General features: G+C 39.1%; 1 protein-coding gene across 1 annotated transcript in view; it reads left to right on the forward strand.

Moving 5' to 3' along the window:
- Window positions 1–25195, forward strand: part of CLCN5 (chloride voltage-gated channel 5) — a 205421-nt gene that overhangs the window by 168046 nt on the left and 12180 nt on the right. Inside the window, exons 4-10 of the mRNA XM_053579964.1 lie at window positions 11284–11435; window positions 14137–14236; window positions 18088–18275; window positions 19543–19665; window positions 20814–21020; window positions 22749–22829; window positions 23083–23625. Coding sequence (XP_053435939.1) covers window positions 11284–11435; window positions 14137–14236; window positions 18088–18275; window positions 19543–19665; window positions 20814–21020; window positions 22749–22829; window positions 23083–23625 — 1394 coding nt within the window. The remainder of the gene's footprint in view (window positions 1–11283; window positions 11436–14136; window positions 14237–18087; window positions 18276–19542; window positions 19666–20813; window positions 21021–22748; window positions 22830–23082; window positions 23626–25195) is intronic.

Below are 25195 nucleotides of genomic sequence, written 5' to 3' on the forward strand. Positions count from 1 at the left end.
TTCTCAGGGAAGTGCTTGCTGCTGGAATCACTGCTGAAGTGGCTATCCACTTACCCTGTGTGTCAAAACTGGTCTCCCTCTGCCCCCGAGGGTTAGGGCTGCAAGGCGGCTCAGACCCCGCCCTTAGGCTACTTGGTCGCTGGGTTACCAGCTCCCACCCAATTCCAGCTCTGCGACCCTGAGGGCGGAGCTTGCCAGGGCAGATCGCTCACAATGTCTGCCTGTGACCCAGAGCCAAACTCTATTAGCTCCGTCTGGCTCAGCGGCTCAGACTGGGGCCCTAGACAAAGGCCAGAGTTCTCCGCACTCCCGCTCAGGCTCTCCCCAAGGCAGTTCAGCTGAGTGCCAAGTCCAAAGACACCAAAACAGTTCACAGGTAAGGCCTTTCTGGTTTGCAGTCTCGCTGCTACTGAACTTACAGTTGCGGGCGGGTTTAGGCGGATTGAACACACGCGACCTCTTGCTGGTTTTCCACTGTTTTAGTCCTCCTCTTGGGGTCCAGAAGTCTCTCGCTGACTCCCTGTATCCTCTCAGGGGTGATGATAGGCAGATCCCACCAGCCAGAGATGCCTGGAGTCCTATATCCCCAGACTCACGGTGCCCAGATGCAAGGAAGCTGTTACTCGGCTGCCATCTTGCTCCACCCCTCTGCTCTCGAAGGAAATACATTTTAGAGGCCCTTTGGCCAACGTAATTCCTGAGTGTATTACTTTGTTCCACTTTATGATGTGGTAAAGAGTTGCTGTAATGCTTCAGGAGATTCATACTGTGTGTTTCTGGGGTCAGGGACTACCACGTACTCCAGAGATACTGTAGTCATATGGCTAAAGTTCTATAGTTAGCCATATACCAGAAATGTTGGGTCTCATTGGGATACTAGGTTGTCTTATACTGCACTGGTGAACTGAGTCTTACCTTTCTTTTCTAAGGATTGCTGGCACCATTTTATGAACTTGTCAGAAGAGTGTTCTCAAATAACTATGGGAGAAAAATACCATTTGGAGTAACTCAAAGATAAGATCCTCTTAGAAATCATCCAATACAATATATGAGTGACCAAACAATAAATCATTGTTGAAATGATAGACTATGAAGCTGGAAGGGACCTTAAAATCATGCTGGCTAACACCTCCTCATTTTATAGATGGCAAACCTGTAAAACGCCAGAAATTAAGGCAGTTGCTCAAGGTGACAAACCTAGCAAGTTGTAGAGCTAGGAGTAGAATTCATATTTCTCGCTGCTGGAATGGAGGTCCAATCACAAAGACTTTCTTCCTATTGACTTTTATTTGAAAACTGAGTGAGCCACCTTCCTCTCAGGACTACTTCACCTAGTGTTCACCAGAAATAGTCCCCTTCTTTGTCCATATATCCCAGTGGTCTGCCTCCCAGAATATAGGTCTCCTCTTTGCCATGTCCTATCTCTATTCTTCCAGCTGCACTGATTTTATTTTTATTTTCAAAACCATTTACATAGCATTTAAATACATCTCACTATAAAAGGTTCAAACTGTATACACATCTGTGAAATGTGAAAGTCCCACTTTTTCTCCCCACTCCAGAGACAAACACTGAAAAGACTTTAATATATTCCAGTTCTTTCTCTATCCAGTCATACACACAGACACACACTTTTTAAAAAAAAAACAGTTTTTGTGATTTGCTTTTTCATATAGTATTCTGGGAGATGACATTTTTCTATTTCAGGATAGTCTACTTCTTTCCTTGCACTATTCTCCTGTTACTGGATATTGTCCTTGTTGCCAGCTTTTGTTGCTACAGTGCTGCAATGAATAACATACACATATTGGTGTGTGCAAGTACAACTGTTTCTTTAAGGGAGATTTCTAGGAGGTGTGCATTTTTTAAAATTTTTTTTTTATTGTTGGGGATTCATTGAGGGTACAAGAAACCAGGTTACACTGATTGCATTTGTTAGGTAAAGTCCCTCTTACAATCATGTCTTGCCCCCAAAAGGTGTGGCACATACCAAGGCCCCACCCACTCCCTCCTTCCCTCTCTCTGCTGAGGTGTGCACTTTTTAACTCATTTTTCTATCTATGACATCACACTATTCCTATGACTTCAAGAAGAATCTCCTGATTGGTATTTCCTCTCTCGACTTAACTTTCCCCACCAAAGAATAATCGCTAATTTGTTGTCCCCAACTTCCTTTTGGAGAGTAATAAAGATAAATCAAGGTAGAGTTAGTACAGAAGAACTAGAGAATTGCTGCTTCTAAAACTATAATTACAAGTTATTAGAAAGGATAATGCTACCCAAAGGATTTCCCAATGTTGTGGCATGTAGTGTGCATTTTGGGGTAGTGTCTCTCTACTCATTACATTCCCCACTCTCTTGTCAGTCCCATAAATGTGTACATTTGAGAAGAAAGGAATGAAGAGCCAGTAAGGAAGTACAGGGCTGTTTGCTTTATATGAACAGCCCTCTCAGCAACTTTATCAAAATTAGCCCCTTTATTTCCATTTCTGTGACATTATAGTCCAGTTGGAACCTGCAGATAGCAAGGCAATATCCTCGTGTGCTGTTTTTGGTAACTGGAAATTAGCAACCTGGCTCCACTTGCGATGAGAGTGAGGTGTTCTGGGAACTTCCAGATTAGAGAAGATGCTGAGAGTAGGAGGCATAAAGGAGACATGCTCCAAGAAAATGTCCATAACCCAGCAGAGATAAAGCTGTATTCAATGGGAAAAAAGGGGTCAGAAGGTAATGTTAGAATCTAGATTCACAGGACTGGTGCGGTGGCTCATGCTTGTAATTCTAGCATTCAGGCAGGTGGATTGCTTTAATGCAGGAGTTTGAGACCAGTCTGAGTAAGAGCAAGATCCCATCTCTACTAAAAATAGAAAAAACTGAGGCAAGAGGATTGAGCCCAGGAGTTTGAGGTTGCTGTGAGCTATGATGCCACACACTCTACTTAGGGTGACAAAATGAGATGCTGTCTTAAAACAAACAAACAAACAAAAAATATATATATTCATGCTTGTCTCTAAAGTTTTGCCTGTCCTCTTCCACCATGCTCCAGATTCCTGTATTCTTCTTGTAACTCTCAAACTTTGTTTTAATAGTATATACAGGGTGTCCATAAAGTTCCTATGAAATTTAAAATGGTTTACTATTTTAAATTGTCATACTGGCTGTAAACTATTTTAAATTGCACATGAACTTTATGGACACCCTGTATTATTGGATTTCACAGTTCTATTACTCACATCCCTCAACTACCCCTTTTATTGTCTAGCTCTCAGCAGAGTTGGGATAAAGAGTTTCTTCTTTTTTATCCTTCCTGCATCTTAGACAACTTCAAGTTTTAACTAGCTCTGGGTAGGAACCAAAGCAGTGGCTCCCTAAATGAAATGAGTTCAGGAGTGACAGTCAAAACAACACAGATGCATCAGTCAGATCGGATGTCAGACATAGCACTAAGGCATAGTGTTCTGGAGCCTCCTGGTGTTATACCTGCTGCATCATGAAAAAGTTCAGGAGTTTCTAGGGGTTAGTGTGAGGGGGCCAGGGATTAGAAGCATCCTTAGGAAAAAAGTAGTTATTTATCTATAGCTACTGAGGTATTTCAGTATTTAACAACCAGTATGACATATAGATGTGTCCCATCAGAATATTCACCCTGAATATCCCAGGGGTCAAACTAAGATGGTGTAATAAAGCAGTGGTTTTTTGGCACTAGGGACTGGTTTCATGGAAGACAATGTTTTCACCGACAGGGGATGAGCGGCTGGGAAGGGTAGGTAGGCAGAGATCAGGCAGTGATACAAGCAATGGGGAGGAGCTGGTAGCTGTAAGACTGTAATAAATACAGATGAAGCTACTTCACTAGATTGCCTGCCACTCACCTCCTACTATGTGGCCAGTTCATAAGTTTCAAGGAACAATTTTTTCAAGGGAGGGTGGGAGATGTGGAGCTCTGTGACTCCTAACAGGCCATGGACTGGTACAGGTTTGTGGCCTAGGAGTTGGAGACCACAGCATTAAAGCATAATGTAGTGTGATGATACTATCCAGGACTTAGATGGAATAGCTACTACATTTTCTTTTTGGCCTCTGGGTTTCGATAAGTGGGAAAGCAAAACAGAGGCAAAATGGAGGCACAAGTTGCTAGATAGAAAGGTCCTACAAACATTGCCTAATTAATGGGGCTTCAGCTTTAATGTATTCTCAGAAATAGACATGTAGGTGAAAGGAAATGTGAAAGAGTTTATGACTTATTAGGAGCTCTAGAATGGATGAACCAGTACAAGAAGGGAAGCGGGGTGCAGGTATAGAAGTGAGAAATGGCATATAATAGGCTCTCAGTAGTTGTTGTTGAACAAAGGTAAAGTTTAAATGACCCCAGGACGAATATCTGCTGATGTGTGCTAGACGTAGTGTTGAATTTTTTGTAGATGTGGTTCTAGCCTTGCAAAAATACAATATATCCCTGTAAAACTGAAATATAGTTTTAAACGGACTATTTTCAAATCCTACGATATACACCAATAGCCCTGCCCCATTTCCTGGTGTTCTTGTTTATTTCTTTGGCTGTTGCCAATTAGTGAGCCCTCATGCAGCTGAGATATTACTAAAGCAGTACTTCAAGGTCTGTGCTTGAGGTTTCCTTCTATTCTATTTCCCCCTGTGTTTTGGTTAGTGATTAACTAGTTCACTTAATCAGTTACTATTCAACCCCTTAGGTAAATTCTAATGGCATATTTGTTAGGGATTGAAATAAACATTATTCTCAAATCAGAATGTTTTTCTTGTATTTTAAGGAGATTTACAGTTTTAAGCAGCATGTTATTTTTTAAGGAAAAAATTAGAAAATGGTTTCCATAATGGGAACTAGGTTAAATGCATTCATTTTTATGCCTTCTCGTTCAAACAATATGTTTCTAAAGACCCATTGTTAAGTCTTTAGACCTAAGTATTACCTAAGGAAAAGCTGTTTGTACATTGACTTTTTTGTCTAATTTAGTGTGTTTTTTCCTTGGACTCAGGCAGTGCAAATTAGCTTTTGAGGGGCTTTTTCTTCTATCATTCAAGTTGAGATCTAATTGTACTTTAACTCGAATAATTTTCCTGTTAGACATCACTAAATTATAATATTTTATATATAATACAATGCCATCAAAACTTAATTGAGATTAGTTTTACTTTTTTTATTCTTATAGAGGCAAAAATCTAGACTCACCTAAGTACTTCAATCTGACATTTAGGCTCATTGTTTAATTCTGTCTTTCTTGGCACCAGAAGCATATATTTTTTTTAAGACAGTCTTATTCGGTTGCACCAGCTAGAGTGCAGTGCATAAGTCATTGCAACTTCAAATTCCTAGGCTCAAGTGATCCTCCTGCCTCAGCCTCCCAAGTATCTGGGACTACACGTGTGTGCTACCATGACTAGCTAATTTTTCTATTTTTTGTAGAGATGAGGTCTTGTTCAGGTTGGTCCTGAACTCCTGACCTCAAATGAACAGCCTCCCAGAGTACAAGGATCACAGGTGTAAGCCACAGTACCTGGCCCAGAAGCTTAACTCTTAATATATTATTTTTTTGAAAAGGCTTTTGCATTTTCTTTGTGCCTTTGGCCATAAATAGGCAGATAATTGCTGCTGCTATTCTTTTTTTTTTTTTGAGACTTTGTCACCCTAGGTAGAGTACCATGGCATCACAGCTCACTGCAACCTCAAACTTTTAAGCTCAAGTGATCCTTTTGCCTCAGCCTTGCAGTAGCTGGGACTATAGGTGCCTGCCACAAGACCTGGCTATTTTTAGACACAGGGTCTCACTCTAGCTCAGGCTGGTCTCGAACTCCTGAGCTCAAGTGATCCACCCACCTCAGCCACCCAGAGTGCTGGGATTACAGGCATGAGCCACTGCACCTGGCCTCCTGCTGCTATTCTTGACAGCTAAATTTTATGAATTTGCACTTTCTTTCTACTAAATTTAAAAAATGCTAAGAAAAGAAACCAACTGGATGTAGACCATGACCAACAGATTAAGTGATTTGTGGTCAGGTCAGCTATAGGTAACTTGGTAAAAGAGTACAGACAATGTAATCCCTCTTACTGGTGAAATCTAAAATAGTAGCAGTGTCATTGTTGTCATTATTAGTATATATTTTAAAATATTTTACTTTTTGTATTCTAAAAATTAAGATGAATATTTTTAAATTTATGGCCCACACTTGTGCCAAATACTCATTAAGGAGTCTGCATGTGCTGTAGGAACCACTGACATTTTAGAAACTGGGAAATGATCTGGTCTGATCTGTGTCAGGAAGATAACTCTGCTTATCCCAAAATATTAATTATATTGTTGCATTTTTATCATGTGATGCATTAAAAATTGGTAAGCATTTCTTTGTCTTCTTTTCATAATAATATCAGTTGTCCTCACTGGGCAGTTTGTATAACACATGCTGGTGATTACAAATTTGGTAGAGAAGGGAATAGAGGATATAGAGGATATAAAAGAATAAAAGAAATATAGCATGTCCATTCTGAATCCCAGTGCCTCATTTCTTAATCTGAATTGTAATTAAATCTCGTTTTAGTATGAGGACTGTACCATACCTACTAGCCCTCTAGTTCTCAAAGGAAGTACCTTTACATGAAATGAAAAATGTCCCTCCTCAGTAGTGCTGATAGAACACTTGAAAAACACTTAATCTTTTACTAAAAGTTAATACACAGCACCAGCTATACAATTCATATAACTATAGATTTTTAAATACTAAAAAGATAGTATCTTTTTTTTTTTTTTTTTTTTTTTGTAGAGACCGAGTCTCACCGTACCACCCTCGGTAGAGTGCCGTGGTGTCACACGGCTCACAGCAACCTCCAGATCCTGGGCTTACGCGATTCTCTTGCCTCAGCCTCCCGAGCAGCTGGGACTACAGGCGCCCGCCACAACGCCTGGCTATTTTTTTTGTTGCAGTTTGGCCGGGGCTGGGTTTGAACCCGCCACCCTCGGCATATGGGGCCGGCGCCCTACTCGCTGAGCCACAGGCGCCGCCCACTATCTTTTTTTTTTTATTTTTATTGAGACAGAGTGTCACTTTGTTGCCCTCAGTAGAATGCTGTGGCGTCACAGCTCGCAGCAACCTCAAACTCTTGGGCTTAAACGATTTTCTTGCCTCAGCCTCCTGAGTAGCTGGGACTACTGCCCACCACAATGCCTGGCTATTTTTTTGTTTTTAGCAGGCCAGAGCTGGGTTTGAACCCACCAGTCCTGGTACATGTGGCTGGCGCCCTACCCACTGAGCTATAGGCGCTGCCCCCTCCAAAAGATAGTATCTTTACTAAATTGACTGCTAAATACTATAGCTGCTAATGTGAGAAATAATGTAATAGGATAATGTAAGTCAGATTGGATAATGTAAGTGAATTCTGTAGTGGTCTTCAGATAATACAGTTAAAATCATGGTTTTTAATAAAGAAAATTCTGAAGGAGGCTTAAGAGGTTGGGTAAGATGTACATCCTTTTCTAAAACTTTAATCACATAAGATAGTCATATTTGGGCCACACGTGGCTTTTGCTTTTTACATCCTTGTAGCTCAAAGCATAGAGGTTTCATGCAGTGCCTTACATTTCATAAGGTTTTGTTGTATTAACATTGTAGGATGCATCAAGTCTTAAATAAATTGTTGAGAGTAAAAGCATTTCAAAGCCCTATACTTAGAATCTGATTATTAGAACTGTGACTGGGTTAATGTTTAGCAGTGGCTGCCCTGCAGGTTCTTTTCAGGAGTTAAGGGACATCAATTTTATTCTTCTTTACTGGGCTGGCTTTACTGCGCAATTAATTAAGACCTGTTTAAAAATAGCCTTCACAGTAAAGCTGAAGCCAGGAAAGCCTTTAAAACAATGGAAACATCATAGTGAATTTATTGTCAGGGCTGAAATAGCTACTTTCACCAGGTTAGTTTAATGGGTATCAAAGTTGACAGTGCTTTCTGAGTAGAGCACCACTACTAAGAAACAACTCATTTTCTTGACTGTACTTTAGATTTTCAAAGTGACTATGTGTTATTAAAGAACTGACCTTGTATAATAAGATTATATACAGTTCAGTTTTTCATTTTTTTCTTTAATTATAATACATACACAGGGAAAGAGACATAAAACATGTTTAAAGTTTAAAGTGAACACTCACGTAACCACTTCCAAGATCAAGAAAAATGACCAGCATTCTAGAAGCCCCGCCCTTGCCATGTGCTCCTCCAGATGGCAGCCCTCTCCTCTGGGTAGCTCCTGTCTTTACTTTTGTCATTTTCTTGCTTCTCTTCTCTTAATGTAATCACTTGCATTTGTATCCTAAAATGATATTATCTAGACTTGCCTGTTTTTGAATTTATAGGAATAGAATAATAATCGTTATATGCTCTTTTGTGTCTGTTATCCTTCACTCAGCATTACGTTAGTGAGATTTTACCCATGTTATTGTTATCCAGAGCATTTTTTAAAAAGCCTTTTCTGTATTTGCTTCTCCCCTTTTTTTGCTTAGGACTCCTGTAACTCTAAGTGCCTGGGGATATTTCTACTTAGAATTCTTGGAATTTCTGCTAAATGAGGTCTGAAGACTAAGACTTATTTGCACCCCAGTTTTCTGAGCTTCCTGCCTGCCCCCAATTTGGTAGCATTTGTTTAGATGAGACTACATCTTTAAGGCTTCCGTGTGGGGTTAAAAATCTTCCCTTCTCCAAGGCTGGTCCAAGGGTCTGGTCACGTGATTCTAACAGTGACATCACATTCTGACCGCCCGGGAACACTGGTGGCTCTTTAGGTGGCGTTTGTTGCTGTAAAAGGCAGAGAATGCAGCAAGTGCCCTTCTAAAGCATTTCAGAGTGAAAGCTCCTCAACCTAAATGACCAAATGCAGGCTGCCAAGGTTATTTCTTCCTAGAGGCAGAAAAAAAGAAAACTGATTGAAGGTAAGCCTGACCAAGGACTAAAGCATGTCCCCCGGGAGCAGGGGGTCTGGAGAATCACAAGCAGTCTGTTGTAGGATTCTAATCACTGCCTGTTCTTTGAAAGTGGCCTGCCAATTGCATTTCTAAGGGGAGACCTGACTACAAAGAAGGATGATGTGGTGCTCATGTTACCTAGTGATGTAATAGGATTCTTTCTTTCCTGCTAGAGAGCTGTTGCAGATCTTCATTTTGCCTTAATATCCTTAAAGTTGGGGGCCTCGTTTGATATATAGTGTAACATTAGATAGCTATCAGATGCTCTTAAAAATCAGTTTCACAAAATCCTTTTATCCCCCTCCTGAAAGGAGAACTCTTACACCAGAGCAAATTCAATTGAAGCAGTAACCTGCCTTAAAAAGTAAATTTCTGGTTGTTTGGTGTTCTGTGTTCATGTCAGCATTTGACTAGAGAATTGAAACAGCCTGCCCCCTGCCCCAAACACACATACTTTATTCTCTTTCTCCCTCATTTCCTACTTGGTTTTTTCCCCTCTAAGCTTTCAAGCAACATACCAGCTTTCATCTTTATCATTATGACACTGAAATTATAGGAAATGCTGGGCTGGTGATTCAGCAGCCATCCATTTTACAGCCAGGTACGAGTGAAGATATGGAAAGGACTTTGGTTTGGGGTTTTAAGATTAACTTGTTCACTTTCTCCACTCCACTCCTGCCCCACCCCCACCCCCATCCTCCAGATGATTTGGACTCTGCAGAGCTTTTCCTTTCAAATGTGCATATTGCTCATGAAAGGTGTGCTGACATAGGTCTTTAGAAGACGTACAGTTAGTAAACCAGGTACAGCTTGGGGTGTTCCTTCAAATTTACTTGAGACTGCTATAGTTCGACTGTTATGGTGAAGATGGGAATACAGATGGGAGAAGAGGGAGTCAGCACAGGCCCACTTAGGCCTTCTCTGCAGAAGGATTCATTACCAGTCTGGTTGAAGCCTTGTCCCTGCCAAGGTTGGTACTGCAAATGTGAGCTTTGGCTGGGTGAATTAAATGAAGGCATTATTCTGCATTTTCCCAGCGTACATTTGCATAAATTCCTCAATAGGTTTATGTTCTGTGTTTAATAGCAAAATATTGTTCATAAGATGATATTGCAGAAATATTTTGATCAAGTTTGTTAAGCCTTGTGTGAATGAATACAACCTGTGAGTTTAATTTTTTTTCTCTTATCCTCTCCATTCATCAAACAAATTTTAGTTCAGCCAATGTTTATTAAGTCTTGAATATGTGTTTCTCACTGTGGAGAAGGCAATGTTGAATCAGATGTAGGGCTATCAGCAAAGAGTTTATAGTCTAGAAAGGAAGATAAAGCATATGCATTAAGTACTTGTAATATGTATAGAAGTGTCAAAAGAGAAGCAGATGAAGGAAGTATGATAGGTGGCAAATGGATATGTTCATTCTAGATGACATGTCATCACTGAGCCCTGTACTTTTCTTTAAGTCTCTGTTTGTAAAACTCAGACTGTTCTGACATAAGGAGTTCCTACAAGCCCATTACATCAAGGATCAAGTCTTAGACCTATTGAAGGGAAATCTGTACTTTCCCGCCAGCTTAACTCTTTTTTTTTTTTTTTTTGAGACAGAGTCTCACTATGTCACCCTCAGTAGAGTGCCATGCCCTGGCATCACAGCTCACAGCAACCTCAAACTCTTAGGCTTAAATGATTCTCTTGCCTCAGCTTCCCAGTAGCTGGGACTACAGGCGCACACCACAATGCCAGGCTATTTTTTTTGTTATTGTTGTCATTGTTGTTTAGCAGGCCCTGGCTGGGTTTGAACCCACCAGCCCTGGTGCATGTGATCGGCGCCCTAACCACTGAGCTACGGGTGCCGAGCCCCGCCAGCTTCTCTTAAAGAGGTTGATATGCTTTCTTTGGAATTCCCCATCAGGCAAAAGCTACCTGATAGGATTGAATTACTGCCTTATAAATGTAAGATGGTTCTTTGACTCATTTGTCTTCCCTTCTATAAACTGAAAATGCCTAAGCTTCTCCAAGCTCCTTCCTGTCTTTGATTTCATAAATTCTTTCACATTGTGCATCAATTCCTGTCTTTTCTCTTTGTACTGTCACTCTAATCTGTCCCCTTCTATTCACACTGCCTTTTGTTACTCACTATTTTGTGCCTAAACCACAATAACCTGTGAATGTGATGGATATTCCCACCCAGCGATTAAGTTGCTTTACCAGTACTCCCTAAATATAATCTTATGATGGTTTGGGAGCTCAGAAATGTTAAGAGTATCTGAAGTACTAATATCTGTTTCCTATTCAATACAGAGGACAAGTCATACAATGGTGGAGGAATAGGTTCTTCAAATAGGATCATGGACTTCTTGGAGGAGCCAATTCCTGGTGTAGGGACCTATGATGATTTTAATACAATTGATTGGGTGAGAGAGAAGTCTCGAGACCGGGATAGGCACCGAGAGGTAAGACAAAAGATGGTACATGAATGAGGGTTAAGAAACACCAGGGGAAGAGATTGAAGATATATGTTTTTTTCTATTCTTTTCTTTCTTTAGCCCTAGATATAGATGAATCTGGTTTCTGTTGGCAACATAGGGCTTCACATTTCAATTAATTAATTAATTTAGAGATAGAGCCTCAAGCTGTCACCCTGGGTAGAGTGCCATGGCATCACAGCTCACAGCAACTTCTACCTCCTGGGCTCAAGCGATTCTCCTGCCTCTGCCTCCCAAGTAGCTGGGACCACAGGCACCTGCCACAATACTGGGCTATTTTTTGGTTGTAGCCATCATTGTTGTTTGGTGGCCCTGGCTGGATTCATACCCACCAACTCAGGTGTATATGGCTGGCACCTTAGCCGCTTGAGCCACAGGCGCCGAGCCATTTTAAATTATTTTTAAAGTTATCTTGCATATATGACTTTTATGCTAATTTTTAAAAGAAAATTATAATTAATGATGATTTACCTTCCTTTTTTTTTTCAAAATAAACTAATAATTATTTATGGATGGCAAAAGTCTTAGCATAGCCATGGGTAAAGAGACACTTGACAAAGAAAGTTGGTTATTTCTGTGGCATACAGCAATTCAATTTAGCATAATAATCATAATTATTACTGGTACAATGTGAGTACATCAAGACATCAGAATTGTAACACTATCATGCAATGTTGGAATATATATTAATAACATTTTTATACAAGTATAACACAAAGTTAAACACAATTTCATATTTGAGAATGTTTCCTATATGGTTTTAACATCGAATAAACCTGGATTAACAAATTGTGGTATATGTACACCAATTGTGGTATATGTATTGTGGTATATGGAGACTTTACCTCTTTCATGTTTACATGGATGGAGCTGGAACATATTCTTCTCAGTAAAGTGTCTCAAGAATGGAAGAAAAAATATCCAATGTATTCACCCCTACTATGAAACTAACTTAGGACCTTCACATGAAAGCTATAACCAAGTTACAACCTATGATTTACCTTCCTATAGTAAATAGTTGAAAAGGGTCCTTACACATCCCTGAAATAAATGTCTCTGTAGAGAGGTTAAAACAAACTTGGCAGAAGGTGACAAAATAAATGTCAAAGATCTTCCTTTTCCATCTCATGTCCTTTTGGTGGGTTTTCCCTTGATGCAGGATTTCTAAAACTAAGAAAAGTAAATAGACTCCTTTTTTTTCTTTTTTGCAGTTTTTGGCCAGGGCTGGGTTTGAACCCACCACCTCTGACATAGAGGGCCAGAGCCCTACTCCTTTGAGCCACAGGCACCACCCAATAGACTCCTTTTTTAAAGGAATAAAAGAAAAAATTCTCAGAGCCCTAGTATTTACTAAAGCATGTAGGATAAACTAGTTGTGATTATAGCTCTTGAACAACCATAAAACCAAAGTAAACTTATGCATTCAACTCCAATAAAACCATGAGACCAATCAAATTCAAATTAAGGTTGCTAATTTAGCATGATAGGTAATAGATAGTACTTATGACTATGGCAAAAATTCTTTTGAATTTGGCAAGAGAATTTCCCACTTTTCTTTTTTCATAGGGCTATGGAAACTTCTCAGATCAGTCTGCTAGTCGCTTGCCTTTAACTTATTGCTGTGAATCATTTCAATTAACATCACAATTTCTAGTTGGTGTAAGAGCACATAGGTTATTAAAAAGGTAGGTGTCCAGCCCCTGAGATTCACAGTAGGTGGTCCTCTGATGAGTCACTTTTTCAATCCACAAGCAGGTGTTATTACTTTTTCTTACTATTTCTGCTTGGACTCCAAATTTAAAGGGTAATTTTTAAGCTGACCCCATTCTCTCCTGAGTTCACAATTTCCTTCTCTGAGAGCCAAGCAAATCTCATAAGCAGTCAGGTGGAGATTGCTTTTCATTCTTAAGCCTTTCCTAACTCCTGACTGGTTTTCTCACGACCACCTAAAAGATAAAGCTTTCTGCACCTCCTGATAGCCTTAGATATTGCTAGCAGGTTTTTGAAAATGAAAGAGATGTATCACTGATACCAATTAAAATCTATGATCAATGTAAAGTTAGGGCTTTGTGGGATCAAGTCTTGGAATTTGCCTGGCCTGAACCACAGTCCCCAAGTAGTAAACTTCAAATTGTATTTTCCTCACTTAAATGAGCCTATGTTTGTTTATCCTTTGAAAAACAATGAAACTATTTGTTGTGAGTCCAGATATCATCCTTGGAATATCTGTTGTCCAGGACAGAAAGAGATCACTGATAAATAAAACAGTTGATTGATACTGTAAGAAATGAGAAACTGAATGAGAAAGCCCTAATAAGGTCCTTGTTAACATTGCAATACTGTAGAATTCAGGGGTATCCAACCTTTTTTCCCCTTTGCTGCACATTGGAGGAACAGGAGTTGTCTTGGGCTACACAATAAATACACAAACACTACCAAAGCTGATTACTCACGGGCTGAAGGTTGGACACTCCTGCCTATAAATGAAGGTGAGGTTTAGTAAACCTCAAAGTTCTTGGTGAAATTGGTTTAGCTAAAGATTCTGTGAAGAGTAACTCTAAATTGGGTTCTGTCTCCAAGTGATTTGTCTCTGTATTTTTTTGTTGAGCAATTTTGAGGTGAAAAAAGGGTGTGTGTAGTGTACAAATGTCTTCTCATTTTCCCCTAGATTACCAATAAAAGCAAAGAGTCAACATGGGCCTTAATTCACAGTGTGAGTGATGCTTTTTCTGGCTGGCTGTTGATGCTCCTTATTGGGCTTTTATCAGGTATGGTAAATTATGTTAGTTTTCAGAACAAGTCTAAAATTGTGGTGTGTCTCTCCCCCAAGTCATGAACTGAGTTGAATGTTGTGTTTTCCTATTTTTCTACCTGAAATAAATTGCTGGTGCAACTTTTGGAAGCTTAATATTCCTATTTGTAAGGGGACACTAATACCTTGGTCATCCACCTTAAATAAATGAGGAAATGCATTTTGTACACTATAAAATATCATATCCATTTTAAGGTGAAGTTATTAGCACAGCATTTCAGTGCTTGGAGAAGAGCCTTTCTTTTGGAGACCGTATTTTCTTTTCGTTTTCCTTTTTTTTTTTTAACACATACTATATAGGGTTTAGGAGAGAAGGTGCAGACGAGTACTTCCTGAGACATTTTGTAGATGTTTCTTCATTTTTTTTTTAAGTCAACTGGAGACATGTTGGTTTATTCAATAAATGGTATTGCAACAGTAGACATAATCTGATAATTAATAAAATCTGTCACTCCTTTTTGGGTATAACCACTGTACAATTTCTTTTTTTCCCCTTCTTTTTCCTTTTTTTTATTATTTGGGATTCAGTGAGGGTACAAAGAATTAGGTTACACCGATTGCCTGTTACGTAAAGTCACTCTTATAACTGCATCCCGCACCCAAGAGGTGTGCCATACACCATGTCTCCCTAACCCTATCCCTCCTCCCCTTTCCCCACTCCCTTATTCCCCTACCCCCCACTGTGTATTAGGTCATCTACTGCGATCTTATTATAATTGAGTACGTTGAATTCTTGCTTCTCCATTCTTGTGATGCTTTACTAAGAAGAATGTGTTCCACCTCAATCCATTACTTGGCATCTACTCAGAACAAAAAAAAAAATCATTTTATCATAAGGACATTTGTGCTAGACTGTTTTATCACAGCTCAGTTTATAATTGCCAAAATGTGGAAACAACCTAAATGCCCACCAACCCAGGAATGGATTAAAAAGCTGTGATATATGTAGATTTTTCTTAAACATTTATTCCAGGGTTGAGGAACCTGTGGCCTTTTGACTAAATCCAAATTTTGCCTGATCTGCTCTCTGATCTTGTGATACAAAAAAGCCTGTAAGATATGGCCATATTCCCAAGGAGCTTACGATCTCATTCTTTCATAGTGGGTAAGAGGTGAGATGATATACACCACCTTCATCCTCCCTGACCACTCCAAATAATATATAATTGCACTAAGAAAAGTATAATTGCTGTGCAAATACAGCTTTCAAGCAAGTTCCCAAACAAACTTTCCCTACCACTGGGGAACAGAGAGCCAAGGATCCTGGACAGAGAAGCCAAGACATATGTCCTTATAGGATTAAAGAAGGGGGCCTAGGAAGGTCAGGAATCTTGAGCTGAGAGAGAAGTTAGGTAGGAAACCTGGAGATAGAGGGGATAAAATGGTAGTTAGCAGTATAGGCTCTAGTTTTAGGCTGCCTGGATTTGAATCCCAGCTCTATTACTTGCTAGTTTTGTGGCTTTTGGCAAGTTTATTAACTCCTGGAAACTTTAGTTTACTGATTTGTAAAATGGAGGTGATGAAGTTTACTGTGAGGATTAAATGAGATACAGCATACAATAGCCCTTACGAACACAACATTCAGTTGTTAATGCTGCTGCTATTGCTGTTACCAAGAGTGAATAATTTGAGAGCTATGGAATAGAAAATGACTATAGCAAATAAGTAATGGCTCACCCATAGCTGGGTTTTTAAAAATTGTCTAGCATAGAGATTGGCAGAGTTTTTCTTTAAAGGGGCCAGATATTAAATATTTTTTAGGATTTGTGAGCCAAATGATCTCTGTACCTACTTTACTCTGCAATGTGACATGAAGGCAGTCTTAGATCATAAACAAAGGAGCCTTACTGTGACCTATAAAACTTCATTTACATACATAGGAGGCAGGCAGGATTTGGCCCACGGGCCATAGTTTGCCAACCTATGGCCTAGACTAGAGCATTGACTCTGCTCCTTTTGTCTCTTAATGGGAGAGCGAGAGAACATAGTTTGGCCAGTTTGGAACTGGCTAATAACAGACTGGGTGGTCTGTGATGCCAAGTATTGCAAAAGGGCTGAGATGAAAGAAAATGGCTAAGAAAATGTTATACAACCTAGTACTTAGGAGCACATCAATAATCTTGAAAAGCCATCTCAGATAAATATTAGGAGCCATATTTGAAGGGAAAGTGACTTGTGTGGAAGTTTTAGTAGTTATTGGAAGAGGAGGAAGGACAAAAGCTTGAAATGGTAACAAGGACAAGGAACACCATTTTATTCTTTAGTGTAGGGAAACCTAATAAAATTCATAATGAGAAAAGAGAGCCAATTGGGTGGGAAAAGGAAGAAGAGAGGCAGAAGGAGAAAGGAAGACAGGATTGAGGGTACCAATGTTGGGTAAAATAAGACATGCACACATGAAACAACCAGGGAACAAGCCAAATTACATAACATCATGGTAATTTTCTGAATCCAGGCAGAAAGTGCAGAGAAGTCTGGGGGTTTGGAGTGGCTAAGAATAAGTATCAAACAATCTGTTAGATTTGACTAGGTTCTTTAAGTATGTAAATAACCTGTGTTAACATTTTTAGCACCTACCAAAACATACACATGACATGGCCTCCCGCCTATTGGAATGTAGGCATAATGTCCTCAACTTTTTAATGTATTTCTTGTCATTAGGTGGTCAGTGAATATTTTTCTTTCCCTCATACACACAGGGTATTTTGTTTTTAAGCATTGGAGAGCAACAATAGAAGCAGTGTGTCTGAATGCAGGAACAGTCTGGGAATTCAGGGGCTGAGAATTTTATGATGGCTTTACTATTTCCCTAAAGTATGATTCTGGGCCATTTAATTTCTTTATGCCAGAATTTCTTAATCTGGATGACAGGAATGATAAGAAGGCCAAAATCTGTAGCACTATAACTGTCTTAACTCTGTCTACTAAACATAGTGCATGAGTGTACCAGTTCACTATTCATTTTCTCCTAAATTTCTTTGGTAAATGTTCTGTGTATGATACTGTTTTAGTATTTGCCCCTTCTCACTAAGAACGTTCATGTCCTAGGCTCAGGAGGCTTCAATATGTCTACACATCACAGTTTTTGCTTTAATGAATTCAAGTCCTTTAGCCAAGAATGCCTGCCTGCTATTGCTCAAATTCCCTTGTGCATGGGGCACAATTTTGCTATCAAGGCTTTGCCCTTTTCCTCATAATCTTTTTCAGCTCTCCTCTACAAGCCATCTCAAATAAATATCATAGAATATCTTTTAATGTGGTTATTTACATTGCCTCAGTGTTATTTATATATATAGTGGAAAAAATTATTTAATAAACTTGACTGTCTTTATGGATCAGTATTCATAAACTGGAAGTCAATGGAGTGTCTTTGGCCTGTTAATTCTGCTTACAGACAAACCCACTATTCCCTTGCTCCCACTCACCCATTTTACTTTCCCTACTATGTAGAAATCCTTTTCCCTTCTATATAGAAATTCTATAGACACCATTGTTTTTTGTTTGTTTTAGTTTTTTTTGGGGGGGGCTGGGGCTGGGTTTGAACCCACCACCTCTGGTATATGGGGCTGGCGCCCTACTCCTTTGAGCCACAGGCGCCACCCTATAGACACCATTGTTTAAGTAATAAGTGAAAATCAAGCAAACACAATCTGAAAGAGGTTACATATGAAATGGGAAAGTATGTGCTTGTTTATTCTTTTGATTTCTTTTCCTTCATTTTCTCTGACAAAACGTATTGTGATTATGAAAGAACAGAGTTTCAGAGTTTGAATTGAATTTTGCCCTTTCCCTCCTGACACATATCAGGTTCTTTAGCTGGTTTGATAGACATCTCTGCTCATTGGATGACAGACTTAAAAGAAGGTATATGCACAGGGGGATTCTGGTTTAACCACGAACATTGTTGCTGGAACTCTGAACATGTCACCTTTGAAGACAGAGACAAATGTCCGGAGTGGAATAGCTGGTCCCAGCTTATCATCAGCACGGATGAGGTAACATGTAGTGATGATTTCTGAACTACTGAATTGTATGGTTACATTTATATTGTTTCTTACACTGTACTCACAGAAATTATAGCATTACCTCCCATTTTCCCTTTCACATAAAGGGAAGCAATACCAGTTGCCTTTCTCTGTGGTTTAAGTGCAGGTCTCTATTTCCATTTCTTCTGACATATGGCATCATTTTGATGCTTATATTTATTTTTTTATTTTTTTGAGACAGAGTTTCAGGCACCTGTAGTCCCAGCTACTTGGGAGGCTGAGGCAAGAGGATTGCTTTACCCTAAGAATTTGAGGTTGCTGTGAGCTATGATGCCATGGCACTCTACCGAGGGTGACAAGTGAGACTGTCTAAAAAAAAAGTATAATAACTTTGTTTTTTGGCTTCTTAATCTTTCTTTTACCACTCAATTATATGTTCGATTTCTCTTACTGAAAACAAAAGCATGAAAACCAAAAAATCCTCAGCTCCCACTTCTTCTCTGACTTCTACCAACTAAGGTAGGTACCATCTTGGTTCACTATTCATCCAGTCTGTTGATGAAGTGAGGGAGACAAGACTAGGATGTTATGTTTCCAATTTTTAATTTTATTTTTATTACTCACCTTGGTCCACAGTTTGAGGTGGCATGTGCACACATGCACACATATAGTCTGCCAAGGGAAAAGTAAAAGGAGAATTGAAACATAATAAAGTTAGAAACAGGAGTGTTTAGGTACATGGATTATTATGCATTTTGGCTTGGGGAAAGGGTTCAATAAAAGAGGTAGATAGATGCTGTATGTTTAAGAGAGTTTAGCTCTGTGCTTCTCAAAGTGGGGTATGTCAGAGGTTAGGTGAATCTATAAGATAAACATTGTTTCCCTTCTCAGATCACCAGTTTTTCCTAAATATTTGGAGGAAATATTTTTTTTCAAAAATTAAATATAAACACCCATTTAATAATGGAATACAGAATTTCCATGTTTGTTAAGAAAAAAATACCCAATATCTCTGTTTTAGCTCTGATCCCTTATCTATTCTTATAATCCCTTGTAAATTTCCTTTGCGTGTAGCAAAGCATCTCTTTTTTAGCACCAAGTGACCTGACAATATATTTGTAGTTGCTTTGCTGACAATCTGGAAAGAAACATCTTGAACAATGTAATCTTGGTCTTTTTCTTTCTGACCTTCTCTCCTGAAAAACCATTACTCAAAGAACTGCGTGCCTCACTAAGCTGTCTAAGCTAAAGCAATCTTCTTTTTCCCCTGTTCCAGGGAGCCTTTGCCTACATAGTCAATTATTTCATGTACGTCCTCTGGGCTCTTCTATTTGCCTTCCTTGCCGTATCTCTTGTCAAGGTGTTTGCTCCTTATGCCTGTGGCTCCGGAATCCCTGAGGTGAGTCTCTTAAAATGGTTTATAAGTGGTAACAATATGAATTATTTTTGGTTAAAATCTTTTAATGTGTATTCCATCATAGAACATAAATTGGTGAATATTAAACAATCAAATTCTGAGGCCATGTAAGAGCTCTCTAGGTATTTCCTCAAGTCCCTTTCTAGGTCTTTGCTCAAGTCTTCCACCCTCAGCCTGGGCCACCTAGAAATTAAAGAGCCTTGATTCTAAGCCTCTTGAAAGTTTCTAATGAACCAAATTCCTGAAGACCTCACCTAATCCTTACCCAAGAAGCTCCCAGGGTATATCCCAAGAATCTGACCTGAAAAAGTAGGGTTATCATCATCTTTGTTAGAGCAGAAGTAATAAAGCCATTTGCTACATTTCCATAGTATGATTTAGGATGAAAGTAGAATGGATGGTTAAAACCCTGAAAGTAGGATGGATGGTTAAAACCTAAACCATAGGTGGTGCCTGTGGCTCAAAGGAGTAGGGCGCCAGCCCCATATGCCGGAGGTGGTGGGTTCAAACCTAGCCCTGGTGAAAAAACGCCAAAAAAAAAAAATAGAACCCTAAACCATAGTATGATTTAGGATGAAAGTAGGATGGATGGTTAAAACCATCATTTTAACTACTTTTAGCTTAGATTGCTTGGCAGTGACTAAAACCACTGAGATTTTAGGTTACCAAGATGACCTTGCCCCTCTCTCCCTCTGTTTCCTGACCAAATAATAGTCACAAATTTCTTTACCTTGGAATAAAGCCTATACCTAACCTTTAAAGTTGTTTCGGGGACATGCCTTCTCAGAACATGCTTCTTGAGCCACCAGTTTTTAAAGTAAGAAAGACACCTGTCCCTCCCTTTCTGCTTCCCCCTTCTCCATGTACACACTCTCTTGTGCTTATGATTTACCCTTGCTCAGCTATCACATGCCTCCTGGAATTAAAAAAAAAAAAAGGAACATGAAATCTTGAACAGTTCTTACTTTCTTGGGCTCCTGAGTTCCCTCCAATCTGGGATCATTGTAGGTCAAGCATTTATATGTCACTTGTTCAAAAGGTATAGCTTCTATAAAGAGGTCCAGAGTTATGCTGCTTAGCCTTGTTGATATCCTTAGTCTATATTCAATTTCTTTATGTTTGACCTGCAGATAAAAACTATCTTGAGTGGTTTCATTATTAGGGGCTATTTGGGTAAGTGGACCCTGGTTATCAAAACCATCACCTTGGTGCTGGCAGTGTCATCTGGCTTGAGCCTGGGCAAAGAGGGCCCCCTAGTGCACGTGGCTTGCTGCTGTGGGAACATCCTATGCCACTGTTTCAACAAATACAGGAAGAATGAAGCCAAGCGCAGAGAGGTAATAACAAATGGCCATATTAGTCTCTTTGGTGACAGCATAAATGGTACACAATCTTACAGGGGATTCTACCACTGTTAGTGCAAATGTTCTTTGACCCAGCAATTACACTTCTAAGAATTTATCCTACAGACATCCTAGCATATGTGTGCACAAAGGCATATGGAGATAGAGTAGCATTTGTCAACATAATGGAAAACCAAAGCAACAAAATAGGGAACAGATTGAATAAACAATATTCTGTTCATACTTGAGAATACTATGCAACCATTAAAAAGAATGATATATTGATGTGGAGTGTTGACTATAAAGCATAACAGTGTTTTGTTTTAATAGCCAGTTTCTGAATAATGCATATAGCATAATTCAATTAAATTTTTAAAAGTGTTTATATATGCACTTAGAAAATATCTGCAAAGTAGTTTTACCCCAAACTGTTAAAAATGTCTATCCTTGGTGAGTGAGAGAGTGAAGAGTTAGTAGAAGGAGAAGCAAGGACTTTCACTTTTTGTTGTATATAATTCTATTCAAGTATGTGTTCCTTCTATTATGAAATAAGTTGCAAAAATAATAGATTTTTTTGTGGTAAAGGATAATAAAATTAGACCCCCTTTTTTATTAAATCATAGCTGTGTACATTAATGCAATTATGAAGTACAATGTGCTGGTTTTATATATAATTTGAAATACTTTCATCAATCTGGTTTACATAGCCTTCACAGCATTTTCTTAGTTATTATGTTAAGACATTTATATTCTTTTTTATTTTTTATTTTTGTTTATTTATTTTTTTATTGTTGGGGATTCATTGAGGGTACAATAAGCCAGGTTACACTGATTGCATTTGTTAGGTAAAGTCCCTCTTGTACTCCCCCAGAAATCTGTCTACTTACTATGACAAGGAACTTTTTATTCTTTAAAATTCTTAATTTTGTTCAACTTTTTCTGAAATATTTCCTTACTTCTCCAAATAATCTCTCTCCACAGCAACCAGAATCCATTGAAAAGACTTGAGCTTTCTGTTAATTCTGGTTTGTTTGCCAACACCACTGTTTGTCATGTACAAGCATATGTACACCTACACACAGAGGTGTTCTCTAAATATCACTGTTCTCTTTCTTTATTTTTCTTTTCTTCTCTCACTCCTAACCTCTTTCTTTTCTTTCCATAGTTTTTCTTTTACTTTAAAAGTCTAGTCACTTCCTTATTTCTGTTTCCGTAAGTTACTGGGAATGGAGTAGAATGCATAGTAAGGGGAACGCCAAATACCTGTTATATGAGTACTTGCAGCCTCTGAATAGCTGTGAGCCAATTGTAACTTCAGTTTTGTATCATTAGAGCCTTCTTTAACATCTCGTTTAAAAAGCATTCCTTTACAAAATGCTGTATAAATACATCACTGTAAAGTACTTCATTTAGGGGTGAATGAATAGGTCTACAATCTCAAATACAGTTACTGAGTTGTGAGTATTGGGGATGGGGGATAATTTAGGATCAAGCACATGCTTAAATTAATTATAGAGGAAAGGCCCTCTTACTTAGGCATGCGAACCATGTATATGTGTTTAGAATTGAGCCTACAGTATGTGAACTTCATTTTTGACAATATGGAGCATGTAAATGTATTTTTAAAGAGTGTTTAGTAACCACTAATATCCTTTTTAAAAATGTGATTAAATGTGGGAAAGTGGCATTATTCTATCGCTAATTTTGAGTTTTGGTTTGTAGGTCTTGTCAGCTGCAGCAGCGGCTGGTGTATCAGTAGCCTTTGGGGCACCTATTGGCGGAGTGTTATTTAGCCTTGAAGAGGTAATAATATTTAACTGTACAGCATGTGTGTGTGCTTTTGTGTGAGGAATGTTATACATTGCAGTACAATAATTTTGTACATAATCTACAGTATCTATGTATATTGTAGTCCCTGAGTGTCTGCCCAGCTTGTGACTAGAAATCTCTGGGCAGTTTTCATCCTCAAGTTGACTCTAATGCTCAGTACCAACTTTTCACCTGAAGTGGTTTTTGCATATTGACTGAGTTTGCTTTCTCACCGTCTCTCTTATAGGTCAGCTATTATTTTCCCCTCAAAACCTTATGGCGTTCATTCTTTGCTGCCTTGGTGGCAGCATTTACTCTACGTTCCATCAATCCTTTTGGAAACAGTCGCCTGGTTCTGTTTTATGTGGAGTTTCACACCCCATGGCATCTCTTTGAGCTTGTGCCGTTCATCCTACTAGGCATATTTGGTGGTTTGTGGGGAGCTCTGTTCATCCGCACAAACATTGCCTGGTGTCAGAAGCGAAAGACCACCCAGTTGGGCAAGTATCCTGTCATAGAGGTACTTGTCGTGACAGCCATCACTGCCATCCTGGCTTTTCCCAATGAATACACCCGTATGAGCACAAGTGAGCTCATTTCTGAACTGTTTAATGACTGTGGCCTTCTGGATTCCTCCAAGCTCTGTGATTATGAGAACCACTTCAACACAAGTAAGGGGGGTGAACTGCCTGACAGACCTGCTGGCAGGGGAGTCTACAGTGCAATGTGGCAGCTGGCTTTGACACTCATACTGAAAATTGTCATTACTATATTCACCTTTGGCATGAAGGTGAGAACTTCTTTGGGGACTCGGTGGCTGTACGTGTGGCTGTGAGTTTTGGAGGGCAAAATCTGGGTATCGCACAATCCTGATAATTCATGGTACTTTCAACTTCCCTCAATGTTATTCTCCCTCCTTCAAAAGCCTCTTTAATTCCCTCATGTTCTAACTTCCTAGATAGTTATATTGCTGTTTCCAACTGTCCAAGTCAAGTTGTAGGCCAAATGCCAACCTCTCAGAGGAGAAATTTTAGAAGAATTGTTTTCTCCTTTTCTGTGGAAAAATATATTTTGACCCTCAAAAAGGATGGTGAGGTATTTTATATGAAAACAATTTCTGACCAACACAATGTTAGTCCTTATAGGGTGGCTTTAGAGTTTACCAAAAAAGTACAATGCTAGAGTTGAACCAAATGAAGTTGCTGGTACTGAATCATTTTGACCACTAAAATAGCAATTTGATGTGGTTCAACCCAATATAGATCTAAATGTAATTTTTACAGTTGGTATCAATGCTCATTTGTCAACAAGTGGGATTCATTTCACAGGTAATCCAACATTAATATTCAAACTATCAAAAGCTGACATCAGACTGACATGTACTATCACTATGTGTTTACCAATTCTATGTTTCAGAAGAAGCCAGAAACAAATAAGTTGTAAGGTATTTTCCCCCCTTCCCTTCTAGGTCTTTACTTGTTTTTTTGTTTTTTCTTCTTTTCTTTAGCACACCACTATCATGTTATTTCCCCATATTCTCCGGGGAAATGGAGATTGAAGCCAGAAAATAAGAGAAGGAAATTCCATATAGGCAATACTGTAATTTCTGAGATAATGCCATCTGTGCCTTCAACCCAGGGATAGGATGGAAATCATGGAAAGCTTTGCAGTACCGCTTGAATTAATTATCTCCTTGTGCTTTCACTCTTTTCACTTAAAGGGAATTTGTAGACTGTCAGAATACTAGATCCAAATGCATTCCAAAATAAAACACAGTCTATTAAAGTAATTTGTTTTGATTATTCCTTTTTTTTTTTTAGAGACAGAGTCTCCCTTTATCACACTCGGTAGGCAGCTCACAGTAACCTCCAACTCCTGGGCTCAGGTGATTCTCTTGCCTCAGCCTCCCGAGCAGCTTGGGACTACAGGCGCCCACCACAATGCCTGGCCATTTTTTTTGTTGCAGTTTGGCCGGGGCTGGGTTTGAACCCACCACCCTCCGTATATGGGGCCAATGCCCCACTCACTGAGCCACAGGCGCTGCCCTGTTTTGATTATTCTTATCATTTCCCTCACTTAGTACAGAATATTAATAATTCATTATAGTATCCTAGGGGTTAAAAAAAGCAAAGGGATAGATAAGGGCTCTTCTTTCTGGTTACAACCATAGTCATGATCTCATTTTAAAGTTTTAATTGTTTAATAAACTGAAACTTCATATGCCACCTTTTTTTTTTTTTTGTATAAGCAGTGGGTTAAGATTCAACATATGAGCATGATTATGAGCATTCCATTTAAATCCCAACATTTTTTACTAAATCTTGACCTTAAGTGAGTTATTTAACCTCTCTGGACGTTAG

The sequence above is a fragment of the Nycticebus coucang genome, chromosome X, assembly GCF_027406575.1.
Source record: "Nycticebus coucang isolate mNycCou1 chromosome X, mNycCou1.pri, whole genome shotgun sequence".
NCBI classification, from domain to species: Eukaryota; Metazoa; Chordata; class Mammalia; order Primates; family Lorisidae; genus Nycticebus; species Nycticebus coucang.